At 40.2% G+C, this 13,508-nt stretch overlaps 1 protein-coding gene across 3 annotated transcripts in view; it reads right to left on the bottom strand.

Annotated features, from left to right (window-relative positions):
- Nucleotides 1-13,508, bottom strand: part of L3MBTL3 (L3MBTL histone methyl-lysine binding protein 3) — an 85,345-nt gene that overhangs the window by 46,665 nt on the left and 25,172 nt on the right. For all 3 annotated transcript variants that reach the window (XM_082307277.1, XM_082307279.1, XM_082307278.1), the window contains exons 4-9: nt 12,938-13,097; nt 11,788-11,926; nt 10,421-10,505; nt 8,097-8,188; nt 5,097-5,201; nt 1,523-1,658 (exon numbers count right to left, since the gene is read on the bottom strand). In XM_082307277.1, coding sequence (XP_082163403.1) covers nt 1,523-1,658; nt 5,097-5,201; nt 8,097-8,188; nt 10,421-10,505; nt 11,788-11,926; nt 12,938-13,097 — 717 coding nt within the window. The remainder of the gene's footprint in view (nt 1-1,522; nt 1,659-5,096; nt 5,202-8,096; nt 8,189-10,420; nt 10,506-11,787; nt 11,927-12,937; nt 13,098-13,508) is intronic.

Raw genomic sequence — 13,508 nt, forward strand, 5'->3', positions numbered from 1 at the left:
GATAGGCTCCATGACTTTCCTAGGTAAAAGACCTATCTGCTGCTTCATTATGGTGAAAAAAAATAAACACAAAAGAACAATCATCCCACCAACTTAAAACTAGAAGACAAACTGAAGAAACTTTTCATGAAAGTGATTCAGAGACAGACAGTAACTCTCCTCCAGCAGCGATAATTCATTGTTAACAAAAGCTTAAGCTTTCTAAACCAGGCATTTAAGATGGAAAAGATGAAAAACCTTCATCGCAGATATAAAACTTACTAAGCATGCTGTTAATAACATCAATAACTCTTTAAGCGGGGACTACTCATTTGCTACATGTAACTTATTACTTCAGTGGAGGCCAGCCTTCTGAGAAATTCTGATTTATGTTCAAGAAATTGCTACTTCTCCACAGCCAGTTATGCAGAACTGTGCCCAACGAAAACTCCCATACTGGAGCAGCAGCACAGAGCGCTCCTGCCTGTATCCAGAGTGGAGCTCGCAGAGCACTCAGAAGAGCAGCACATGCTCCTTCGTACTCCTCCAAGGCTCAGGTGCAGAAATGCCACCCTCTCCCACACTGGCAGGCCCTCTGCCTGTACACTTTCAGTGGCTTTACTCTCACCTTCCACACCCCAGCAGTTACATCCACAGTTTTATAATTCTCCATAATGCATCCTCTTGACTCTGTACACTCACCATTTTGCAGCCTTTCGAAACCACATTATCCTACCCTCACTCTGTACATCAAAACACCACGATCATTTACTTCTCACTCTCCTGTCTTCAGGACTCGCTCCCTTCATCCCCACGTATTCCCCTCCTACCCCAAAAGGGAGCCCATTTATTCCTTTTTTTATGGTACAGTACAGTGGAGATGTACCCCATCTGCCAAAATAAAGGAGCTACATTATCTGAAATAGAATAATTAAGCAAGAAAATGACAGACATTTCAACATGTGTATACCATTTACCCAGGCTATGTACAAATTATGCTTTCAGGCTTGTAATCTTACCCTTTTTGCTCCCTCCGTATCTGTTTGTTCCTCTTTTGTCTCTACTTCAAGCTTACTCTTTGCAGCAAGAGCACAACCTTTATTAGTCTGTGCCAACACATGTACAGTAATGGTGATCAATATCTAGTAATGAAAATATCCTAAGACCTTCTACTAAAGGATTCTCACCTGACTTCGAGACCTCAGTTTAAGCATACATGTCACCAGTATGCTGCCATTTTACTTGCAATAAGCATTCATTTGGAGTCTAGGTTTGTTGCTTAACTTTCTTTCCTAATGCCTTACGCATTTTTCTTATGTTTCATTTTGTTTTCTTGTTTTGTCTGAATTTCCACTGAATAAAAAAGGTAGGATTTCAACCTCAAGATTTTAGCAAGACTTCAAGTAGAGTTTAATTTGCCATGTTCAAATACTCTGACTAAATGAACAAAAAAGTTCCAGCCAAAAAAAATAATTACAGCATCACACAGATAGTCTCGCTCTCAGAGCTATGGAAAATGGACACATTTCAAACTAAACCATACCTTTAGGTGGATGAAGCTTGTGACCTGTTTTCTCACACCATCCAACAGGATGAATGTCTGAAGAATCAGCGTTCACCCAGAAATCATAACAATCTGGGTATCCATCAAAATGGAGTCGTATTCTGTAGCCACAAACCTAAAAGCAAGAATGTACAATATAAAACACTGGTTTAATATGTTTGTCCTACACATAACAGCTTCTGTTCAGTATTATGTATAACAGTGTGTTTTCAGTCAGCCTTTTACTTCTGCTCAAGCCAACACTGGATGAATAAATTCATTTGATAAAAAGGAAAGAATAAAAAAGCAAAGCTATTCTCAGTCTGAGTGCCTCCTCTTCTGGTGAAAAGAATTAACTGAAAGCTGGATATTGCCGTTAGTGTTAAAAAACTTGAAAACTGTTCAACCCAACATCAGAATAAAACAGAAACCCTACAGAAGACCATGAATACATCTGATACAATCATGGACAGAGTGCAGATAATGATGCTCTCCAGCTATCCCGATTAATCATATGCAAGAGAGCACTCAACAATAACTACGTTCAACAGGCTCTCCAGAGAGATACTGAGAACCGTTATTAAAGATGAGAAGTCAGTGGAGGTATCCCCCAGAACGTCATTCTTCCATGAAGTATTAAGTTAATCACCGAGAGGAAGAGAAAAACAGGACACAATCCCTCTCTCTGTACAAAAGTTTTCTACATCTTCCTGAGTGCCAAATGCCATAACTTTCCTGCAGTCATCAGTGAAAATCTCTTGAATCATAGAATCATAGAATGTTTTGGGATGGAAGCAACCTTTAAAGGCCATCTAGTTCATCCCCCCTGCAGTTGGCAGAGACATCCACAACCAGATCAGGTTGCTCAGAGCCCCATCCAGCCTGGCCTTGAATGTTTCCAAGGATGGGGCATCTACCATCTCACTGGGCAACCTGTTCCAGTGTTTCACTACCCTCATTGTAAAAAATTTCTTCCTTATATCCAGTCTGAATCTACCCTCTTTTAGTTTAAAACCATTACCCCTTGTCCTATCGCTATTGGCCCTGCTAAAAAGTCTGTCCCCATCTTTCTTATAAGCCCCCTTTAAGTATTGAAAGGCTGCAATAAGATCTCCCCGCAGCCTTCTCTTCTCCAGGCTGAACAACCCCAGCTCTTTCAGCCTTTCCTCATTGCAGAGGTGTTCCATCCCTCTGATCATTTTTGTGGCACTTCTCTGGACCCTCTCCAACAGGTCCATGTCCTTCCTGTGCTGAGGACCCCAGAGCTGGATGCAGTACTCCAGTTAGGGTCTCACCAGAACAGAGCAGAGGGGCAGAATCACCTCCCTCAACCTGCTGGCCACACTTCTTTGGATGCAGCCCAGGATATGGTTGGCTCTCTGGGCTGAGAGAGCACATTGCCGGGTCATGTCCAGCTTTTCATCTATCAGTACCCCCAAGTCCTTCTCAGCAGGGCTGCACACAATCCCTTCATCCCCCAGCCTGCATTGATACCGGGGATTACCCCGACCCAGCTGCAGGACCCTGCACTTGTCCTTGTTGAACCTCATGAGGTTCACACGGGCCCACCTCTCCAGCCCGTCCACATCCCTCTGGATGGCATCCCGTCCCTCAGGCGTGTCGACGGCACCACTCAGCTTGGTGCCATCTGCAAACTTGCTGAGGGTGCACTCGATCCCGCTATGTCATTGATGAAGATATTGAACAGCACTGGCCCCAGAACAGACCCCTGAGGGATACCACTCGTCACTGTTCTCCATCTGGACATTGAGCCATTGACCACTACCCTCTGGATGTGACCATCCAGCCAATTCCTTATCCACCAAGCAGTCCACCCATCAAATCCATATCCTTCCAATTTAGAGAGGAGGATATTGTGGGGGACTGTGTCAAAGGCCTTACAGAAGTCCAGACAGGTGACATCCGTAGCTCTTCCCTCGTCCACTAATGTAGTCACTTCATAATAGAAGGCCACTAGGTTGGTCAGGCAGGACTTGCCCTTGGTGAAGCCGTGCTGACTGTCCCGAATCACCTCCCTGTTCTCCATGTGCCTTAGCATAGATTCCAGGAGGATCTGTTCCATCATCTGCCCAGGCACAGAGGTGAGGCTGACAGGTCGGTAGTTCCCAGGGTCCTTCTTTTTACCCTTTTTAAAAATGGCTGCAATATTTCCCTTTTTCCAGTCCCCAGGGACTTCACCGGACTGCCACGACTTTTCAAGTATCATGGTGAGTGGCTTAGCAACTAAATCAACCAATTCCCTCAGGACTTTGGGATGCATCTCATCGGGACCCATAGATTTACGTATTGTCAGGCTCCTCAGGTGGTCATGAACCTGATTTACAGTGGAAGGACCTCTGCCCTCCCAATCCCCATCAAATGGCCCATTGACTCGGGAGGTGTGAGGAGAGAGATTGCCAGTGAAGACTGAGGCAAAAAAGTTGTTGAGTACCTCAGCCTTCTCCTCGTCTGTTGTTATCAGCTTGCCACTACTGCTCATCAGAGGGGGTACGCTTTCCTTAACCTTCCTTTTCTGGTTAATGTACCTATAGAAGCCCTTGACATCAAGGTCATCCTATTTTATATTTAATTTATACTCTGACATAACTTTCAGTTTGCCATCTCAGAATTCTGTGGAATTCAGGTCATCCTGCAGTAAAACATAACCCATCACTTAGCACCAAGCACAAGGTACGCAAGAAATACTCAACCACTGACACACCACCCACAAGAAAATGGAAGAGATATTCACAGAAATGGGATATCACTATGGGCCATGAAGAGATCCAGAAATGGGAACACAAAAGCCTACGCTATTAAAATATAAACTGTAAAATTACAGCTGCCTAGAGTACCAGTGATACAGTACAGAGTACCTACCTATTCCAGTTACCCCATTTTAATTCACAAAACAAAACCAAAAAAGGATCCTCGGTAAAACTCTGTAAAAACTGATGGAAGGTATGATAAGACATGCAAAATGTAACTAAGAAATGGGTTCTCATTTATACTATTAAAAGCAAAGAAGCTACTCATCAGAAAAATTATTTCATAAACTGCAGCAAAATGACAAACTGAGTTTATATTATATACTAACTTGTAGAAGTTGCCAATACAGGCAACTTCTAAGGCCATCAGCCTGAAAAAAACTGTAGCACAGCTAGCAACACAAAAAAGTGTTAGGTATTTGTATCAGTGAATGGAGCAACTGTAAATACTATCAAACTTCTATAAAGCTGCTATATATCAGTTGTCATAGTTTTCCTACTTATTTTCTCTCTTAAATATAAACTACAGGATTACAGAAAAAACGCACATCATCCAACTAGTGTAATACTGTTTTCTCTAGCTGCATATGTGAAATATATGTAAATAGGCGCTGCTGCATGGCACTGGATATAGTCTTTACATGTTTGTCAGGCAGATTTAATACAGTGTTATTAATTTAAAAGCCATCTTCCTACATACAGTTTCTGTCTGCTTGTTAGGGAAGAGCGAGCACTTTCAGCTGCTGCTGTTTTGATTCAGTCTCTCCTGTAATCCCGCACCACAGCTGCTCACAGCCTCTACTTACCTCAGCCACCGTGAGAACACAGTATATCGACTGGTGCTCGGGATCCACACCCTCCAGCTTCATCCCTACTTTGAATCCATTTTTGTTGTATGGGAAAGACTGATACTGCAATGAAGAAGAACAGTTTCAATACTTCTGAAACTATTGCTCCCCCTTCCTTCTGTTCCTGTCTAAAAGCTACAGATGCTCCCCAGCCATCTGCAGTACCTCTGCAGTCAATGGAAAGAGAAGGGTACCAAGGGAGGAACTCAGAGAGGTCTCACCTACTTGGAAGGAAGGGAATCCTCTCTTTGGTGGCTTTGGCTGCAACTGATATAACTGAATAATAAACCCAGGAGAAAAAAATGCAGCGCATGGCACAAAAGCAGGAACATGCAGTCAAGGAGAAGGGAAATGGAGAACCAGATCAGTTTAAGTCAGCCTAAAGTGGCCAGCTAATAGATGTCTAACTGTAGCTCTAAGTCCCTATCTAAACATAGCTTAGATCATTTTGTAGACCTCAGTTAAGGGATCAGAGTATCTGACTGCAGTACATGCATTTGAAAAGTTATTTCATCCTAACATCACCACACTTAACATTTTTACTATCAATGAAAGTTTAATGAAGTCACACTATGCATAATTCTAGATACTTCCTCAAGAGGAATATAAAAGCGGAGGATTTTTTTTTAAGTCAATAAACTGAAATTTTTAAAGTTCATCTTGGTGCACAGACTTGCAGTTAATGCCATCTATATCATAAATACCTTACAGATAAAAAACCTCAATGGAAAACTGGAATGCTAGAAATACTGACACATTGAGAAACAGTGGCCAAAAATGTAACTGAGATTTTGCAAAAGCAAGCACAAATAAAATTACAAAGAAAGGAAACAACTAAAAAGTCACAGACCTGTTTATTCTTTCATTATTATAATAAACCTTACTGTACGAACAGTACAAAATTCTACACACAATACACTAAAAATTAAGCAATTATCACACTGGTTATTTCCTGAAATTTAAGACACAAATTATTCACTATTCTTCCCATTGTCCTATCTAAAACCTCTAAGGCAACACAATCTTTAGTTTGGTTTCTGTTACAGAAAAATAACAGGCAACTTTTAGAAGACTAATAACTTTAATGCTATTTAATGGATTTCAGTTTTGTGCATTAGTCTCAATACCCAAGGTAAAGCTATGACAAACTTAGTCAACACACATTATCTTTACAACAAACATTTAAAGATACTTTGTCAAGGAGAGACACAAGAACAAAATAAGAGTAAAGGTAAAAGCAGTCAGCAAATGAGCAGATGGCAGACTGAGGATTAGAAACGTTTATGTACAGTGCAAGAACGTAGACAAAACCCAAAAGATTACATCAGGGGAGTTGGAGATTGAACAAAACAAAATCCATGGGTTGCTAATTTTGTTTTACTGGAGCAATAACAGCTTGTCAGTCACAGCCTAGAAAGGACTCTAAGATTTAAGTACTAGGAAGTGGCAAGGACTCTCCATTATCCTGACCGTTCCTAACTAAGGATATGAAAAAACGCCATGAAAAGTACTGCTTCTGAACCGGAAAAATAAGAAAAAAAGAGTAATTCTCACAACCCAAACAGAAATCAAGGATTCAAAATTGGTGGTGATGTTTGGGGTTCGTTTTTAACCTTACTGTTCCTGTGGCTTGCCAGTCCACCTGTAAAATGGAGAAATATTACCTGGCCACTTCTGAGTGTTATTAAGAATTCTCTCTCCGCTACAGGCTTTAAATATTGCACACTAAATAAAACCCTAGAGTTACCCAGGGGCTGAAGATTTTAAAAGAAAATATTAAATATGATGCACTGAATGAGAAAGGTAAACTACAGAGAAAAAGAAAGGAAACAGTACATCATCACGTAACTCCAGACTTTAGCATCATGTGCAGTGCCCAAAATTTCATGGAACGTCAGACAGGCAGAGCAACGCTTTGTAAATCTAACCTCCAGATAGAGACACTACTTATCCAGATTTTTTCCCTGTTAATTTTTCAACCAGTATACCCCACAGGGGGATATAACTATGGATGGTCAGGTAACTGCTGTTCTTGCACCTACAAATTTATGGATTCTGTACATTGCAATCCTAGTTCTTTACTTTTGTACCTCAGTCACATCTAAAAGCACCAATTAAAGGTCAGCATCACACGCACATGTAAGCTGAAAAGCTAATCCCTGCACAAAAGATTTAATAGTTGAAGTATAAAGCAAACAGAAAGAAATGGATACCAGAAACAGACTACAAGTAAGAACAGAATTATCAAAAAATAATAACGGATATACGTAGCAGAAATACAGCAGCTGAGACACGTTCACATCTGTTCCCAGGTTTTGCAAGAGAAGAGAACAGCATGGAAGCTTTGTGGATTTGCATACAGAGCTCTCTTCCAAGCAAGAGAGACAGCACTAGAGAAAGCACTGAAATGACAAAGACTACCATAGCAGGCAAAGGACAAGCAAGAGATGATGATGTGACATCCAATAAGATGACAGGCAAAATGGGAACAAGCCAAAATAGTATCTGATGCAGCAACAAAATATTATGTCAGCAGGAGGTGCAAAAAGACAGGTAATATCATCAAAGCAACAAGCCAAAAGATGACCTTTGTACCACCTTTCTAAACACATTTAAAGAGAACGATATAGCATTAAAACATGAGGGTATGTATCAGATTTTTAGCTTCAGAGATTAGAAGAAAAGGCTAGAACTTGCAGATTTTGGAAAAGCATCTGCTTTCTGTAGTCTCAGTTGACAGCATTCATCTACAACTACAGAATTCTCTGGAAAAGCAGAGAAAGATAACTAATTTCACACATTCCAACTATCTTGACAATTGCTGATGGATAGCATTATTTTAATCATGTAGGTGTCCCCCCAGAGAAGTGTAAAATCTTCAAATTATTTTTTAAATTGATTTCCTAGAAATTTCATGATCTTAGGTGGTTGACGGATTTGAACTTCAGAAGGTCATACCTCTTTAAAAAGCTTAGTAGGTACTGCAACAGCCTTTTCTTCCTCCAGATAGGATGCCCAACACCATGCTTGCCTCCCTTTAGAGGATATAGCTGTAAAGAAGCACACAATAGCAAAAGAATTCTGTAACTGTTAACTTCTCAAGAAAAAAAAAAAACAAACAACACTTCGAAGTTTATAATATACCTATCTCAAATCTACATTTTATTAAATGCATTCATGGTGTTTCTCAGGACTTATTTCAGGAACAGAAGTAGCTCTGTAGGTTTAATGGCAGCAGGAACATTAAGGTTCCTTGTTTGTATAGAAAGGTTTCCAACAGTTCAAATTGTGATTAGTAACAAGAAAAAGTTCTTTCAGGTGACAAGAACAACTTACGAAGTCTTGCCCCCTGTCCCTTTTCCCTTACTGCTCACAAGAAGCATTGAGATATACAATTTGCAAACGTGTAAAAAGATCAATTGACATCACAAAGTAGCTCAATATTTTTTTTTCCCCCACCCGAGAATTTCTTTTCCTGGAAAGCATTTTCAACTCGATAGCACTTGTGACGTGTTTTTAATCACAGTTGAAATACTTTATTCTTTAACAGTATTCAGAATGTTTCTAACCTACTCCATCACTTTGTTGTTTGATGGTTTTGGGTGGAGAGGCAGTGATTTAACAGTAATTTCTCCAGGCCATCAGAACTGTGACCAGTGCTTTTTCCCCCCATCGTGTCATTAGCGTATGACAGAAACCTGCAGTTTCAGGTTTGCTCATATAGTATGAACACTTGCATACACTTGCATGGCTATGGTCACAGCAATGAGTAACAGTTTTTAGGCCTTGAAAATAAGGCACTAACTGCACTAGCAAAAGCCAGGAACTTCAAAAACAGATGGCTCATGAGGCTGGCCATGTATGTATCTACTTTCGTACACCTCCACTCTGCTCTACTGATCTTCACCTACAACGCCTCCTCTGCACGTGCAGCTTAGCACTTCAGACCATAAGCTCATGCTGCCAGGAGGATTCCTCACAGTCCACAGTGTGATTCTGGCCTGATCCTGACTGTGGGCTACTCACAAGAGAAATAAGCCCCTTAAACAACAGTCTGGCTAAGTGTGTTTATGATTAAAACATGAACCATAGCAATAGTGATGCCAAACTCTCCCAAAGAAAGCTGATAATGTAACCAAAAGATAACAAATTTCAGAATGACAGCAATCGCTCAATGCTATTAAAGCACATTCATTTTATTTGTTATTTACCCAGTTTTTATCTAATCCATTTAAGAGATGTGTTGCTCAGCACAATAATACACAGTTATGTGCTTGGTTCTGAATATAAATTGGTCTTTTATACCAAATCTCTTGTGCTGAACTGACATTTTCCCAAATAAAAAACCCAGAAGAAAGCTGTACGGATCACTCTGTCAGTGGACAGCAGTGATTTCCATAGAGCATCGGCTTTGTGCTTGTATCACACACTTCTTATCACCTCAGCTATCTCGGGAGGGGGATCTTCCATAACTTTTATGTGTTGCATTTCAATCAGTATTTCATCTGCCTAGTGTGCAGCAGAGCTACTTGGAGCTCTGTGCTGATTAGTGGCCCGGCAACTTCTGGTAATGGCTCCCAGTCCACCGCAAGAAACACTTTGAAGGGCAAAACGTAGGTTTGTGCTTGGTGTACCACTGAGGTGTAATAGCTGCTGATTCTCTGATTCTTCCTAAAAGTATCCATCATACAAAGAGCTTGAAAAAAACAGCATTCATTTAAAATATGTTTTATTATGCCGCTTGATGCAGTGTACGTCCCTTTGGACTGATTATAGCAATTATTCCTAAACAGTTCCATAAATGTGTCTCTTTCCAGCACATGCTGTAGATACAAAATTGATCCCCAAGGAAACAAAAGTAAACTTTCACTTCTGCTTAATACATGTCTTTCAACATCTGGGAACTCAATGGGCCTGATTCCCTTTAATACCAGCACTCTTTAGAGGGATGAAAAAAAAACCCTAAAATGTGCATCAATTACATTTACACTCACTATATCCTCCTCCACGTTGCCAGAGGTATATAAACTGGCTCTTTGTAAAAGGTAATCAATCTCCAAGTGATGGGTGTTTTTCCCAGTTTTCACTTGGCTCTCTTAGTTCTTCAATCCTTAAAACTTAATTGCTATAAATAACACTGGCACTCTCTTTTTACAGAACTGAAAAAAATGTATTCAATGGGGAATACAAATTCAGTGAAACAATGCTGGCAATTCACAATAAGAGACGGATATTACCTAAAGAACTGATAGTTGAGATTTTTGTTTCATAATCTAACTTACTTTGTTTCAAAACTGTTATTTCCCCTTTTCTTTTTCTTCTGGCTCTCTGTGAAACTCTCAAAATCCTTCCTTCAGGTTTGTCCTCCTAAATTAAAAAAAAACACAGTACAGTAACCTCATTAGTTCAGAAGTCTACTACAGTAAAAATGGAGACACCCAAGGTTTAACTGTGACTTCATTCAAATGGCTACTGATGTAGCTCTCTGTATCTCAAACAAACCTGCACATGTCTAATAAAAACAAAGCAAGCCATCAGTGACAAATCACAGCAAACACGGTGAAAATTAGAGACAGAAGGACTCTCAACAGCCAGCACTCAGCCAGCCAGCCTTGTCTAAGCCAGGGACAGATCACGAAGCCTTCAGCAGGCCTGGCTGAGCCAGAGATAAATAGCAGTATCTTTGATATGTTCATGCTTCCAAAATAATTTAAAGGAAAACCTCTCATAGCTTTAGTCTGCTTTTTTTTCAAATGGACAATTGCTTTACTGAATATAAAATGGCACCAATCCTTTTTATTTATTTCATTGTTTGTGTATTAACAGTTTTGTTAGCATCTGAATAGATTGACAGAATAAGTGCTCATTTGGGAGGGCAGATGCATGGAGGCAAAGGTGTCCCCTGACTTTTGCCTAAGATGCTGCTACAAAGAAAGCTACAAATTCCCTTCTGACAACTCTAGTGTCTTCAGCCTTTTGACAATTCAGCAGTTGCAGAGCTCTCCCCTTCTCCCTCAAAACTGTGGTCCAGCAGTGTCACAGCTATTGGGAAGGGAACAAACATTACAGGAAAACAAACATTACAGGAAGGTACTGTGATAAGTTTTTTCTAACATGAAGAATAAATACAAAAGGAAAAAACCAAAAGGTGCCCCAAAGCACATTACACTGTAACACAAAACAAAACCAAATCTTCAGCTACAATTTTCTAAGGCAAATTACACTAAGAAAATCAAAAGTATTCTCTTCTTAACTGTAACGTAGCTTTCTTTGTAAACACATTATTGGTCTATAGTAATTCATTCATGCGCAGAGTGACAAAGTAACAGGTGTTGGGAAATACATATTCCTATTTTTCTATTCTGAAGACATAGCAAGTCTAGGTTAGTATCATTTCTCCTTTCAATTCTTCTGTTCTTAAAAAAGGAGGGAAAAGAGATAAAAAACAGCTCTTATCAGTTCATTGTCAATAATTACAATTTACTGATGAGGTATAATTAAATTGGTAAGTGAACCAACTACTTATCGTGGCCCTGATAAAGCGATGCCGTCACTTCTCTTTGTAGACTGATGAAGTTACTGACATTGCAATGTCAGGCAAAACTCCCACCGAAATACTTGCAGGAATGGGTTTATGATGCATACTAACATTTTCATCAGGATTCTCTTTCTTCTCCCCATTATCCCTGGACTCTTCTTTGAGAGGTAACTTTGCTTTTCTTTTCCGAATGCCTTTGGAATCATCTTCCCCATTGCATTCCACGCTGGGCTTTTCCTCCTTTGGTTCTCTATTGCAAGAGTAACACAATGACACAAAGCCAATATTATTTCACTTCTCATATTCATAAAACAAGTAAAAAGCAAGTAAATCTGAAGGTCAAGTGTTTGTAGATCCCAGGGTATTATACCAAATATATTCTTAGAAATACTACTGAAAATTACGTCTGTCAAAAGAATTAATCTGAAAGACACACAATAGCAACTGCAAAAGGAAAGCTGTCAGCTTACGCTGAACAAGTTCTGCATGTTTTACACAGTGTGTCTTTTCCCATGTACCATCAAGCCTCACGGAGAAGCAAACTGTGAAATGTTTAGGACTGCAGAGCGGTTTACAGAAAGGAAAGCAAAGGTAATTGTTCAGACTGACAAATCCAATTGGAGAAAGCTGGTATGTGACTGTACAAATTGCTAAACAAGCAAGCAGAACAGAAAACTTTGAAGCAATTAGCTAAAAATGAGGGAAAATGCACAAAATCATAGATGTTAAAAACTGCCATAATGCGGTAACATGCAATACAGAATGGACATACTAACACAAACCTTCTTTTATGATGAGATGAACTGCACTAGCTGAAAGACAAGGAACTGAGAAACTACAGTATGCTCATGTTTTCACTCACTGTCATCTATAACACAGCTCTTGCACTTAATTATAATTAGCTTACCACACCAGCCATCTCATTACTGATTATCTTAATTCCAATGATTATGAAACGGTGGGAGTCTGACACTGATTCATGCATCCCATAGACTGTTTTATCGCTTGCATCTGACAGCAGAACACAGCACACTCCGAACAAAAAAGACTGCCTTCAACACCAGTGTTAGACACAACCAAACGTTGTTAATGCATTTACGTGAAAAACAGTGAAAGAACATCATAAACCGATAGAGACCCACCAAAACATGTCTGCTTAATATCTCCCTTTGCCCCACCATTAACGTTTTATCCCACCACTTTTATCTCATGCTGCATTTATGACAAATTCTTTGTTTCTATGCTTTATAATAGCACCTACTTGTTTTTTACTTGCTGGGCACATTTCTGGCTGCAAAATTTCCCTTCAGGAACAAATTCTTCTATGGTACCATAGCGGTAACAGTTTTCACAGAAAACAAGTCCATCCATTTTTGCAGTTTCCTTCAACCTTGTGGGGATCCCTGTCTTTTCTGAAAAGGCTGCACAATGAAAAAAGTAACTTCACTTAGGTAGAGGTGATACATTTCCAACCACCCTCAGCAGGCCTTGCCAAGCAAGCAGAAAAACGGAAGTCACCCCACTCTTGTTATAAGGAGGAACTGGGAGTCAGTGTCTGCAGGGGGTCCGTATTCCTGACAAGCAAGTTGGGTTTTCATATTGTAACACGAGAGAGAGGAATCCACCGATTTCATGCTTCTGTCATCAGTGGCACACCGACACCGCTCGTTGTAGCTACTCGTGGAAGGAGTGAAGTTTGTGACAGGCACCGCGCTGACTGCCCACAGAGTCATCACTGCACAGAGTCCATCACCTCATCTCCTGCTGACATGCCTCATTTTTGACCTATATACAGGGTCATTTGGGAAGAAGGTTTGGGGGGGTGGAGTTAT

This window comes from Platalea leucorodia, assembly GCF_965183815.1.
Source record: "Platalea leucorodia genome assembly, chromosome: 3".
Lineage (NCBI taxonomy): Eukaryota > Metazoa > Chordata > Aves > Pelecaniformes > Threskiornithidae > Platalea > Platalea leucorodia.